At 36.8% G+C, this 13,294-nt stretch overlaps 2 protein-coding genes across 2 annotated transcripts; one reads left to right on the top strand and one right to left on the bottom strand.

Annotated features, from left to right (window-relative positions):
• Positions 1-866: 866 nt before the first annotated feature.
• On the top strand, positions 867-9,886 carry LOC107787569 (protein transport protein SEC16B homolog). Its single transcript, XM_075230483.1, has 13 exons — positions 867-3,378; positions 3,475-3,795; positions 5,200-5,328; positions 5,412-5,534; positions 5,673-5,840; positions 6,756-6,881; positions 6,996-7,130; positions 7,284-7,411; positions 7,486-7,594; positions 7,668-7,979; positions 8,069-8,224; positions 8,322-8,623; positions 9,008-9,886. Exons 1-13 carry the CDS (start codon positions 1,321-1,323, stop codon positions 9,507-9,509), a joined length of 4,569 nt encoding a protein of 1,522 aa, XP_075086584.1. The 5' UTR covers positions 867-1,320; the 3' UTR covers positions 9,510-9,886.
• Positions 9,887-10,306: 420 nt separating this feature from the next.
• LOC107799802 (3'-5' exonuclease-like) lies at positions 10,307-11,035 on the bottom strand. The gene has a single exon (XM_016622950.2). The coding sequence runs from the start codon at positions 11,033-11,035 to the stop codon at positions 10,307-10,309; it is 729 nt and encodes a 242-aa protein (XP_016478436.1).
• Between the last annotated feature and the right edge of the window lie 2,259 nt (positions 11,036-13,294).

Genomic DNA, 13,294 nt, shown 5'->3' with positions numbered 1-13,294 from the left:
GAGATTTATACCTTTTTAATTTTTATTTTAATACTCAAACATAATTTTTATTATAATATTTATGTTATTTTGAAAAATAGTCATATTCATTAAATAGGGGTACACGAGCAATGCGCATACTCTAAGACTATTATATAGAAGCAACAGATTGGTTGTTGCATTGCATGGCAAGAAGTCAAATACTTACCCCTCCCTTTTTGACTCCTTACCTATTGCCGGCTGGCGGCAAATTCTGCAAAGATTTTTTTTATTTACATATATAAGACAAAAAATCTTTTATTATTACCATACCTGCCAAAATTTATCCTAAACCATATTTTTATCACAGTGAATATAAATTTTGCATATAATTCACTTACTAATAACTTTGTTTCAATTTTATGATATGGCTTTTAATTGCATACAAAATTTATTAAAGAGAGAAATTTTGACTTAGGTTCAAAAAATATTAAAGTGATTCAGATCATGTGAGTCAAAGTGTTGTACGACTTTACGAAAATAAAGTTTACTTTTTGTAAAGCAGTCAGTAAATATATTACAAATAAAAATTTGTAAAAATAATCAAGAAAAAAGTCATAATTTAAGTTTTCAAATTTCAATAATGCTACGTAAAATAAAACAAAATGAGAATCCATATAAGAACATGCAATTAGGGACAAAATGAGAAACTATCACGATTGTAGTGCGATGAATATGATTTATGTATCCTTAATAGGTTTTATGTTCGGCCCTAAGTATGAATTTTTTTTATAAAGAGCATTTTTACTTTAATAAGTGTTACACAGGACAAATCTGGATTAATGGAGTCGGGGAAAATAAAAAGCTAACATATACTATAAGTTTAAGTATAATTACGTATAAATATTTAAAGAGTTTGGGACCAAAGTGCGAAAATGAGGGCTTGCTTTCTCTCTGTTTCTATGTAGAACAACAACAAACAAATACACACACAAAACACAGACGCACACACGTATATATATCCGTCAGATTTGCTCAGACAATTGTTTCTTCTTCGATCTGTAAGTTAATTAATTACTTCATACATGAATTTTCTCTCGTTTTATCACTCTAATCCCTTGAATTGAATCAGCAATTTCCACAATTTCACAATTTTCGGTGTGTTTTTGGGTTTGATTTTGGTGATTTTTGAGATTGTTGAGATTAAATGAAAACCCTAGATCTTTCCGGGTAGTGTTTTTTCGTAAATAATTGAGGTTTTGAGGTCGGATCTGATACTTGTTAGCTAGATTTTGAAGTTGAATTTAGAGAATTTTGTAAGCCAATTTTGTTAGGGTTAGGATTTTTTATTGAGTAAAATTGATGGCTTCGAATCCTCCATTTCTACTGGAGGATCAGACGGATGAGGATTTCTTCGATAAATTGGTCAATGATGATGACGATGATGTTGGTTTTAATGTAACTACACCGGGACCAGGCTTGGGCATGAGCTCGAGCCCGGTGTACATCCATGGGAATGACTCTGATGAGGTTAAAGCATTTGCTAATCTCAGTATCAGTGATGATACCAGTGCTAGAGCTGATAATATAAGGGAGGAGAGTAGTGGTTTTCAGGCAACTACATCGTCAGCAGAACCAGGACTGGACTTGGACGCGAGCCAGGTCTACGTCGATGGGAATGAATCTGATGAGGTTAAAGCCTTTGCTAATCTCAGTATCAGTGATGATAGCAATAGTGGAGTTGATATTACAAGTGGTGATAAAGGTGTTAATTGCAATGCTAAAACAGCGTTAATTGCTGAGGGGAATGGAGAGAAGAAGAGTAGTGGTTCTTTAATGTCATTGGCTTCTGGGGGGTCGGATGGTTTACTCGAGTCGAGCAATGGTAATATGGAGACTGAGGTAACGGCTGATAAGACGGAGAATCACACTGGTGGATCAGGCAATTCGGGTGTGAAGGAGGTTGGGTGGAGTGCATTTCATGCTGATCCAGTTGCAAATGGCGATAATTCTGGGTTTGGATCATACATGGACTTTTTCAGTGAATTGGGGGATAATAATGATGGTGATGCAATTGAAAATGCTGGGGAGAATGTGAATAAGGAGTCAACTGTTGTGCCAGCCGATCAAGTTCATGACACGAAACAAGTTCATGAAATGTCGTATTTGGATAATACTAGCAGTTCGTTAACACAGGGTCAAGATGGGTACGGCTATGATGCTACCACAGGACAAGTTGCAGATGGACATGATCTAAATAGTAGTCAATACTGGGAAGATCTTTATCCGGGATGGAAGTATGATGCAAACACTGGGCAGTGGTATCAGGTTGATAGTATTGATTCAGGTGCTAATGCCCAAGGGAGTACTGATTCTAATTTGGTTTCTGATTGGGCAGTTTCTGATGGAACGCCAGAGGTCTCGTACCTACAGCAAGATGCTCAGTCTGTTTCTGGTAACGCGGCTGAGAGTGGTACGACTGAGAGTGTCACTAATTGGAATCAGGTTTCCCAGGTAAGCAATGCTACTGAGAACGTGGCAAACTGGAATCAGGCTTCACAGACGAGTGACAGTGGCGGGGTTGTGACTGACTGGAATCAGGTGTCACTGGCTAGTGATGCAGGTGGTGTCATGACTGACTGGAATCAGGCCTCACAAATCAACAATGGGTATCCATCGCATATGGTTTTTGATCCTCAGTACCCTGGTTGGTATTACGATACGATTGCGCTTGAATGGCGCTCTCTGGAGAGCTACGCATCGTCTGCTCAATCAACTGTTCAAGGTGAGAGCCAGCTGGATCAGACTGGTTTGGCTTCGCAGCAGACTTTCTCTCACAATGATGATCAAAGGAATTACGGGCACAAAGAGAATAGTGGATTCCAAGGGTTTAGCAGTGGAGGAGGAGATTACAACTGGTCTGGCTCTTTTAGTAATTACAATGAGAATAGCTCAAATTTGTCGCAAAATGAAAATGTTGCAAAGAGTTACCCTGTATCAGAATATAGGGGGATTCAGCAATTAGAGAATCACTACAACCAAGATTTTTCTACAAGCAGCGATGTTAATAGGCAAATGTCTAATCATTATGAGGGAACAGTTCCATACAATGCAAAAGCAATTCAAAGTCAAGGTAACCAAGGCTTTTTCTCTGGTGGGGGTTTTGGTCAGCAATTTTGTCAGCCAACACTTCAGCAACATGAGCAAAAGCATGCCTTAAGTGATTATTACGGGAGTCAAACCACAGCCAATTATTCCCAGCAAGCATTTCAGAGCAGCCAGCAGTTTTCTCATGCTCCTGCTGCAGGAAGATCATCGGCTGGGCGTCCACTACATGCTTTAGTCACTTTTGGTTTTGGTGGAAAACTGATTGTGATGAAAGATAATAGTTCCTTTGGAAACCAATCCTTTGGAAGTCAGGTTTGTATCATTGTTTCTTTATTTTGTCTTTTCCCAATATTTTGCGGTGCAGTACTCTTACTAATTATTGAAAGTTTTTTTGCATGGTGGGTAAAGAATCCTGTAGGAGGTTCAATATCTGTGCTCAACTTGATGGATGTTGTCTTTGAGAGAGTTGACACTTCAAGCCTTGCGATGGGGGCATGTGAGTATACCCGAACTCTGTGCCGGCAATCATTCCCTGGTCCACTAGTTGGTGGAAGTCCCAGTACCAAGGAGTTTAATAAATGGATTGATGAGAGGATTGCAAACTCTGAATCTCCTGACATGGATTACAGGAAAGGCGAAGTTTTGAGGTTGCTTCTGTCATTGCTAAAAATAGCATGTCAGTATTATGGGAAATTTCGTTCTCCTTTTGGTACTGAGGCTGTGTTAAAGGTAAAGTTTGAAAATTTGTTGGAATAACATGCCTGTATTTAATTATTGACTATTTGTTTCAACCTGTCAAAACGAGCTGTCTGTTGAAATTGAGCTCTGGTCCAACTAAGTTAAGTTTTATTCCATTTCTTATCATTTTTCGTTTTTGTTGCCTAAATAGGCATATCTTAGTTCTAACTCCTTTCACTTTTAATGCCCTTGATCCTATCTAATCTGGACTTGCTTTAGTTGGGTTTACAGAATTAAATGTCATCTTTGTCAACTGAAATACTTGGTTGCCTTTAGTGGTCAAAGTTCATTCAATTTGAGAACTTATGGTATCAGCACATACTTACTAGATAGTTTCTCATGCTTCTTTTTACATGTTTTGCATCTAACATAACCTTTTGCTTTCTAGATAAATCTTCCTCTATATTTTGATTATTTACTTGATCACCTATGGGCTGGGTGCACCTCCCCCAAGTTCAAGGAATTCGACTGGCTTCTCTTCCCTAAATGATGAAAACATTAGGTAGGAAACAAGAAAGAAAAATCCAGTAATTGATGTTGATTGCTAATTAAATAAAAAAATAATAGGCGGTAGCAATGGCACTACTCCCCTCTGTTCATTTATGTGGCACTTTCCTTTTTAAGCTGTTACAAAAAGAATGACCCCTTTCTATAGTTGAGAAGGAATGACCCCTTTCTATCTTTAGAAACCATTTGACTTTAAGCTTATCCATTTCACCCTTGATGAGATAATATATAGCCACACAAATGTTTATGGTTTGTTTTCGACCACAAGCTTCAAAAGTCTTTCTTTTTTTCTTAAACTCCGTGCCCAGCTAAACTATGCCGCATAAAATGGCACAGAGAGCTAACAAAGAGAGAAGAAATTGAAAAGTCTTGATTACTTTCTCCCCATTGTCTATATCACTCTTTATCTCAAAGAGCGGCCGCTCAAAGAGTGGCTGGAGGACTTTGGGAGGAAGTGTTTCTTTTTCTATATCTTGTGTTCTCTTTGATGATTTTCACTGCAGAAGAGCGTGCCATTGTCATTTGAAGAAATCTCTTGTTAGAAATTAACACCATAGCCCATAGCAGTGTAATAGCTTATACTAACTAGGAAACAGTATTGAAGTTGTGAACTAGCTTGTTATAGTTTTGATGAATTTACATATGTTCTTCAATACTTGGTTAAAATTGGCGAAGTTTGCTAAACTTGCTTTTTCTCATTCCATTTTAATCTCGTCAAAACAAAGTATATGAAGGAACATTTTCCTTTTTTTTTAATGTCTTTTAAATTTTTCAACTTGGAAAACCATCTAGCCTGATAGCATGTAAAATAGCTCCTGTCTAATTTTATTTTCACCAAAATCGACAAACTCAGTAGCAGTTGCTAACTTGGTTCTTCCATTTTAACAGGAAAGCGATGCTCCAGAAACAGCGGTAGCAAAATTGTTTGCATCTGTGAAGAGGAATGGGATGCAATTCAATCAATATGGCGCTGTTGCCCAGTGCTTGCAGCAATTGCCTTCTGAAGGACAGATGCGGGTAGTTCTTTTTTACTTTCTGTTCTTCAGTTGCTATTTTAATTGTTTGCTAGATCAGCCAACTGTTTTCAGTACGTGCTTTAGGCTACTGCTGCTGAGGTTCAAATTCTTCTAGTTTCTGGAAGAAAGAAAGAAGCATTACAAGTTGCACACGAGGGTCAGTTGTGGGGGCCAGCTCTTGTTCTCGCTGCACAACTTGGTGAACAGGTTTGTCTGGTTCTCAGTGGCCCTTTAGCGACCACCCTTCTCTCTCTCTATATATATATATATGTGTGTGTCTCTGTGTGTGTGTGTGTCTGTGTGTATCTTTCTAGTTATATATTTTGACTTCATGGGTAATTGTAGTTCTATGGAGAAACGGTGAAGCAAATGGCACTTCGACAGTTAGTAGCAGGCTCACCTTTGCGGACACTATGCCTATTAATTGCAGGTCAACCGGCTGATGTCTTTTCTGTAGATTCTACAGTTCAAAGTGGCATGCCTGCTGTAAATGTGGCTCAGCAGCCTACACAGGTTTTGTTTTCATAACTTGTTACAACCAGTTGTTCATTAGCTTATTTACTGCCTTTTTCCTTTGATCTCGTTCTTTATGATTTGCCTAAGCCCCTGGAATGGAGCAATTAAAGGGGTTCTTCACTCTAATAGAGTATATCATTTCTATAACATGCAGTGCATTTATAAACATAGTATCATAATTATTCTTTGGCTATTAAAGTTTCGAAAAAAGTTCAGAAGACATTTTAGTGTCTATGTAAAGGTTAATAGTGAGAAAAAACTGAAAATGGAACGTAGCTATGTATTTTGATATTTGGAATTTCAATAATGCCTGCACTTTTGAAGTCCAAGGACTTTTTTTGGTTGGGGATAAGTTAGGTGTGGGCACTAGGGTTCAAATCCTAGCAGAGCGTAGAGACAAAAAAACAATGGGTAATCTCGTCCCATCTGCCTAAACCTTGGTGCGTAGAGTTACTTGATACCTGTTCTGGGATGTAGTAGGTACCCAGTGGAATAGTCGAGGTGCGTGGAATAGTCGAGGTGCACGCAAGTTGGCCCCAAAAAAAGGGGTTTGGTGTGGGCACTGTTCCGTCAGATATGCAGGACTGTGATGATAAGTTAGGTGGGGGCGTCGTTCTGTCAGATGTGCAGAACCTGAATGATGCCCACATAGGATTCAATAGTCACCCTTAACCATTATGATTGTTTGTGAATGTTGTTTGAAGTTCATCTTTTTATGTCTTGGCATATTGCTTTTGGTCGTTTTATTACGTAACGCCGTAGGTCGTAAGTGCATCACTTTCTCTTGTTTTCTCGTTTCTGGGTTAATTGACTTTCTGCTCTTTCCTTCCCTAGTTTATTGCTTGTTGAAGATCTAAGGTTAACACTTTGTCTGGATTATTACCTTATTTTGATTTCTTCTCTTTATGCTAGTTTGGTGCTAATGTCATGCTGGATGACTGGGAAGAGAATTTGGCTGTGATCACTGCAAACAGAACGAAGGATGACGAACTGGTGCTTATTCATCTTGGCGATTGTTTGTGGAGAGAGAGGAGTGATGTAAGCCTCATGCCTTGCTTTTCTTATATTACTCTCTTCAGTGGATTACCTTCCACCTTAACTTTGTTGTCTGCTTCTTACATACATTTTCCTTTTCAAAAAACAATGCTCTAGATTGTTGCTGCACACATTTGCTATCTAGTGGCCGAAGCAAACTTTGAACCATATTCAGATACAGCGAGATTGTGTCTTGTGGGTGCAGATCACTTGAAATTTCCCCGAACTTATGCTAGTCCAGAGGCTATTCAGGTGCAGCTGACTCTATTTTTTGTGCATTTTCTAGTCATACGATGAAATGTGAAACATCTTGTGCCACAGCTAGCATATGCACTCATATAACTGTATGTGCTACTTGGCTAACACGGGTTTATCGCTTGACTGATCAAATATTTGTATGGACAGAGGACTGAGATTTATGAATACTCAAAGGTGCTGGGGAATTCTCAATTTATTCTCCTTCCTTTTCAACCATATAAACTTCTGTATGCACACATGTTAGCTGAAGTTGGGAGGATATCGGACGCATTAAAGTATGTATCCTATTTTATGTTCAGCAGAGTTCCTTGAAATCCTTTCAACTGGTTGCTTAGCATTGTTTTTTTAGGTACTGTCAAGCATTGTCGAAATCACTTAAAACTGGCCGAACCCCTGAGACGGAAACATTGAGACAGTTAGTGTCATCTCTCGAGGAAAGGATTAAAACTCACCAACAGGTACCTCTTTATCCTCTCATCTATGTTGAATGATTGTCTCAGAGTTACTTATGGTGGAACTTTCTGCATTCAGGGAGGGTTCTCCACAAATTTGGCTCCTGGAAAATTGGTTGGTAAATTGCTTAACCTTTTTGACAGCACGGCTCATCGTGTTGTTGGGGGCTTACCACCACCAATGCCAACAAGTGGCAGTTTACAAGGGAATGAACAACATCATCAGTTTGCGGGGTCTAGAGTTTCAAGTAGTCAGTCAACCATGGCAATGTCATCACTGATGCCCTCAGCATCTATGGAGCCAATAAGTGAATGGGCAACAGATAGCGGTAGAATGTCAATGCACAGTAGAAGTGTTTCAGAGCCTGACATTGGAAGAACTCCAAGACAGGTGTCTTATCCTGTTTCTCTGTAAATATTACATTTGACTGGATCTATCTGATCTGGTTTGAAAAGATAGTTTGTTATGTATTTGTGTAGGATCACGTTGACTCGTCAAAGGAAGCAAGCTCAAGTAACACAGGAAGCAATGCATCAGGAGCTGGAGGGACATCACGCTTTCGTCGCTTTAGCTTTGGCTCCCAGCTTCTCCAGAAAACTGTTGGATTAGTCCTCAAACCCCGTCAAGGCCGTCAGGTAGATTATTTATTTTTCTCCGCTGTCATTTTCTAGATTGTGGTCCTCATAAAGTTTGATGTCGAGACTTGTTTCCATTTGTCTTGATTCCTTGCAGGCAAAATTGGGTGAAACGAATAAATTTTATTATGATGAAAAACTTAAAAGATGGGTAGAGGAAGGGGCTGAACTTCCTGCTGAGGAACCGGCCCTTGCACCTCCACCAACCACTGCAGTTTTCCAGAATGGAGCACTAGATTATAACTTGAAGAGTGTATTAAAAAGTGAGAGTTCTATATGCAACAATGGATTTCTGGAAATGAAGAGTCCAACTTCTGCTGATAATGGTTCGGGAATCCCACCTCTTCCACCTACCTCCAACCAATTCTCGGCTCGTAGTCGTGTGGGTGTTCGGTCAAGGCAAGTGATATTGACTTATTAATTATCTTTAGATGGTATGTTTGAACCTTTGGTGGCTTAAGGCACAACAGCCCTTGTTTGTTTTCTTGGTCTGATTCTGAAATAGGATGTTTAATTGTTAAGAATATACTTGATAAGCCCTATGCATCAAACTAACATTTTTAGTGTAATATACATCCACCTGATAAGACATTGATCCAAAAGATACTATCGAGCATTTGTTTCTTCTGTCTATTAGTTATGGTGGCGCCATGATCAAATTGAGTTGACATGCTCATTTGAAAACATACGAATTAATCCTTATCACTGAAAATGATGCAGAAGGACTTCTTTCAAAGGTTTCAACAGAGAAACCTGACTGGCTTCTCTTCCTTCTTTTGGCAGGTATGTTGACACATTCAACAAGGGTGGTGGTAATCCAACAAATCTTTTCCAGTCACCTTCTGTTCCTTCCATAAAGCCTGCTACTGCTGGCAATGCCAAGTTTTTTGTTCCCACCCCAATGTCTCCTGTTGAAGAGACGGGGAACAATACTTCCAATGAGCAAGAAACTTCAAGTAATAGCGAGAATGATTCAGTCACTACTGTTAGTGGATCCTTCCAGTTTCATGCACCTACATCGAGCGCGCCTATGCAAAGATTTGCAAGCATGGACAACCTCTCAAATAAAGGAACTGGCACCGGCTCTCTATCATCTTACTCCCGCCGAACTGCATCATGGAGTGGAAGCTTTCCTGATGCTTACTCCCCTAATAAATCTGAAGTAAAACCACCGGGCAGTAGATTGAGTATGCCTCCGTCATCATTCATGCCTAGTGATACTAATTCGATGCACTCAATGAATGGTGGTAGTTTTGGTGATGACCTTCATGAAGTAGACCTGTGATACAATAAGATGTATATACCAAGTTTTGCTCGTCTTCGTGGTATCCTGCTCAAAATCTCTTCACTTTTATTGGTAAGCAGTGAAGCGTGATGATCAAGGAAGCCGGAAACCCTTTCCTCTCCCCTTTTTCTCAATCCCTCATTATACCTTTTTCTCCTCTCTTTTTACTTTTTGTAAGATCAGTTGTATGTTGAAAGCAATATCTTATTTAGCTGTTTACCTGTAGGTATAGGTTTATATTTCTTGTTCTTTTTTCTTTTTGTCCTTCTAACACCTGTGGTTTCAGAGACTTGTTATTACACAAGGAAAGTGGCCTGAGATAACATTGTACAGTTGATTTGTTCATTTATTGAGGAAAGAAACTCTCATTTGATAAATTTTGAATTAAAGTATGTTATTTCGCTGCAAAAGATTACTTTTAACAAGTTAAGAAAATATGTTATCTTTGTTTCTGATATTCAATGTATAAATGAATTGGGACACTGCATATTAGTTAGCTTTTAGTTGCATATTAGTTTCTTATAACTTATGTGATGCCTTGAGAGTGTGGGTTAATTCTCTTAAGACTGATTCTAAAGATTTTTGTGAGGGAAAAAGAAAAAAAACACCAAGCTAGTTTGAACTCAAAATTTATGTTACTATCTGTAATATCAAAATCAATACATATTACATGTATAAACTACCTGACCCAAAAAAAAAAAAAACAACGTTGCAAATGTCTTCACAAGTCTCAAACTTGAGAACATCCTTGTACAAAATTCACTATTGTATACTTTTTCTAATCTGTTATTTCAGATTCAAAACAGAGCAAGATTTTGAAACATCCCCTGTGTTTCTTGTAGCTGCTGCCGTGGCGGATAATGGCAAGTCAATGGCTGATAATGGAAGTTCAATCGCTGATAATGGCAATTCAATGCCTTCTCTCTCTCTGCCATTTCATTAAACAATTTCTTTCCTATCTCAAACGACACAAAAGCATCAATAGCACCATATTCAACTTGTTCATAGCTCAAATTCTCAGCATCCCACTTACTCAAAGTAACATTCTCTGGCTTTTCCATTACTTTCCCAAGTACTGCTTTTGCCATTCTTTTCAAACCCATCTTTCCATACACATATTCTCCATAATACAACAATGCAAGTCGGTTCAAATCCACAGTATTCGCGACAAAAAGCCCGTGATCACACATCAACTTCTCAGCATCTCCCTCAACCCCGACACCAACAAATGTGAAATTTGGGTTACTCAGAAATTGTGCGAGGTATCCGGGCATGGAATCTTTGTGTAGGAGTTGAAAAAGAAGGCAACGTCGGCCTACACAAAGTTGAAGAAGAGCAACTGGTTGTTTGTCTTTTGGATTGAAATAAGGGAGCCACTCGATATCAAGACCAATAAGAAGTTTGTGTAGTCTTCGCCTATGAGTATGAATAGTATGCAAAATCCAGTCATTAACAACAATTGCATTCTTCGTTACAGTAACTTCTATTTGATCACTGTAGAAAGAAACTCCGTATACTTCAGCCATTGATAAACAACACTAAAACAAAGAACTTTTGTTGGTATGAAGTATAACTTGTGGAATGGAATGAATAAGGGGTTGTGTATATATAAGAGAGTGAGTTTTCCTAATTAACGTGGGAAAGGGAAAAGGAAGTAACGTTTTGGAAGTTGCCAAATTTTTTCTTCCTATTCCTTGGTGAATTTGGTTTGCAACAAGAATTAAAACCTTAGTTTCCTAATTTTGTAGCGTCAATTAAATGAGAGTTTTTTGCTATAATAATTGTAGTATATAGAAATTTTACTTTCCCACCTAAAATGGGATTCGGAATTGTTTTCCTAATCTGTGTTGGTTTAAGCTTTGCGGCAAGAATGTAAAACGCGTAATTACAATAATGTCCGCTAGGTAAAAGGGATATTTTACTCATGAAATCTCTTTTCGTAATGGTTTTTGTGTAAATTTGTTTTTCGATTTTTTTTTTTGTTTATTCGGATCAACTTAATAAGTATTTTTTATTGGTAAATATGAAAATTACATCTCAAATATCAAGAAGCGAACATAATTAGCATTTTAAATAAGGAATCACACCTTTATTATAACAACACAAGTAAAATCAACATTTTCACTAGGGAATTACATCTTTTTTCTGTATATTAAAAATAAATTCACAACAGTAAGATAACATCTTCAATAAGGGAATTATACCAAACAAAGTAAGAAAATTACAAAAAATATCTTCAATAGATAAATAAATAAACTACAAGTTACCAAAATCAAAATCATAAATCTCATATTCTTTTTATGCAATACTTATGAAATTTTTTATCATAATTTAATAGTAAAGAGATTTAAATTTTATTTAATAATCATAGAATAACACAAATTTTTATGATATAATAAACGATGAAAATTGAATTTGATCACAATCCAAAAATTCCCATCGAGACCCAAGTTTTTCAGATTTGAAAGAAAACTCATAGATTTGAGATTAAGAGGAATGCTTATTTTATGTAATTTTAAAATTTTGGAATAATAGAAAATAGAGAGGAAAATAATATAAAATAATAATAATAATAATAAAACAACAAATAAAAAATTAGGAGATAGCCGAAAAGGAAAATGACTAGGATAAAAGGAAATAAAAAGCACAAAGAAAAGAAAAAATCGGAAAAGGTTCAAGATAAATTCCAACTTGAATTTTACATACGAGAAAAGCTTTTAAAAAGGTCTACCACCTATGATACCTTTATTTAATTTACGACTACGAATGACATGATTAAATATTTAACCTAATTTAAGAAAATTTCAAACTTCTGAATACGATAACTTTATAATCTTAGCAGGTGCCATGAGGGATGGATCCACCCCAAAACTTAAACACAGTAAATTAGTATGATTTAATATAAATATTTCGTGCGAGTATGTTTTTTAACACTCCTGTAATATCCTCATCTCTTTTGACTTTTGTGTAATATTCTTTAAGTTTTCAGTCAAGAGGTAAAAAAGTGACAAGTGTCTACTTCGATATCATTCTTATAGTTAAAATCTGTATCTCCCCAAGTATTCAAATTAAATGGAAACATCTTCATTCTTCAACAAAGAAAAATTTACTCTTTATAAATAATTAGAAAATCATGATGATTAATAACTAATTGGATTTTAATGTTCACAAATATGAATGGTCAAATCCAAATACTCAACGAGAACTAGATGGTCCTCTGAGGTCAGTGGCGGAGCCAGAATTTTTATTAAGAGGAGTCAAAATATAAAAAAACAAACTCACCAAGAAGTTAAGGGATATCATTCATTATATAGTATATATACATATTTTTTTTAAAATTACTGAGCTAAACATTGTAATTTTTCGACGAATGCATGTGGCTCCGCCATTGTCTGAGGTGCGTCATGTACGTACAGATACTTCATGTATACTTTATGTCATTACTAAAAAATGGAACTCTAGTGGCCATGCCCATCCCTTAACTTGCTCAATTATTTTTTTGGTTTCTTACCCGATGTATTATATTGTGTTTAGGCCCAACTAAATTCTAAGTATGTGCTGCTTTGTTACGCCAAAACGTAAATGTCCAAGTCTAACCACTATACTTAATAATTTTATATTAAAATGTTTGAAATCATTGAATAAGATCTAATATATTGGGAAATAGAGTAAGCTGCGAATACAAGTTTCTTAATTATCTCATTAATCTGGTGCTATGTCTCATGTCATGTCTTTTTAAGGCATTTAGCTTTTGAAGTTACAATTTTAAAAAACTGAGTAAACTG

The sequence above is a fragment of the Nicotiana tabacum genome, chromosome 15, assembly GCF_000715075.1.
Source record: "Nicotiana tabacum cultivar K326 chromosome 15, ASM71507v2, whole genome shotgun sequence".
NCBI lineage: Eukaryota > Viridiplantae > Streptophyta > Magnoliopsida > Solanales > Solanaceae > Nicotiana > Nicotiana tabacum.
This window is presented reverse-complemented; position numbering and strand designations above follow the sequence as displayed.

What these genes read in the sequence shown, in the direction of transcription:
- LOC107787569 (XM_075230483.1), top strand. Translation starts at nt 1,321, where the DNA reads ATGGCTTCGAATCCTCCATTTCTACTGGAGGATCAGACGGATGAGGAT. An exon ending in AGGATATCGGACGCATTAAA is followed by an intron (nt 7,412 to 7,485) that starts GTATGTATCCTA and finishes TTGTTTTTTTAG; the next exon opens with GTACTGTCAAGCATTGTCGA. An exon ending in CGTGTGGGTGTTCGGTCAAG is followed by an intron (nt 8,624 to 9,007) that starts GCAAGTGATATT and finishes TTCTTTTGGCAG; the next exon opens with GTATGTTGACACATTCAACA.
- LOC107799802 (XM_016622950.2), bottom strand. Translation starts at nt 11,035, where the DNA reads ATGGCTGAAGTATACGGAGTTTCTTTCTACAGTGATCAAATAGAAGTT.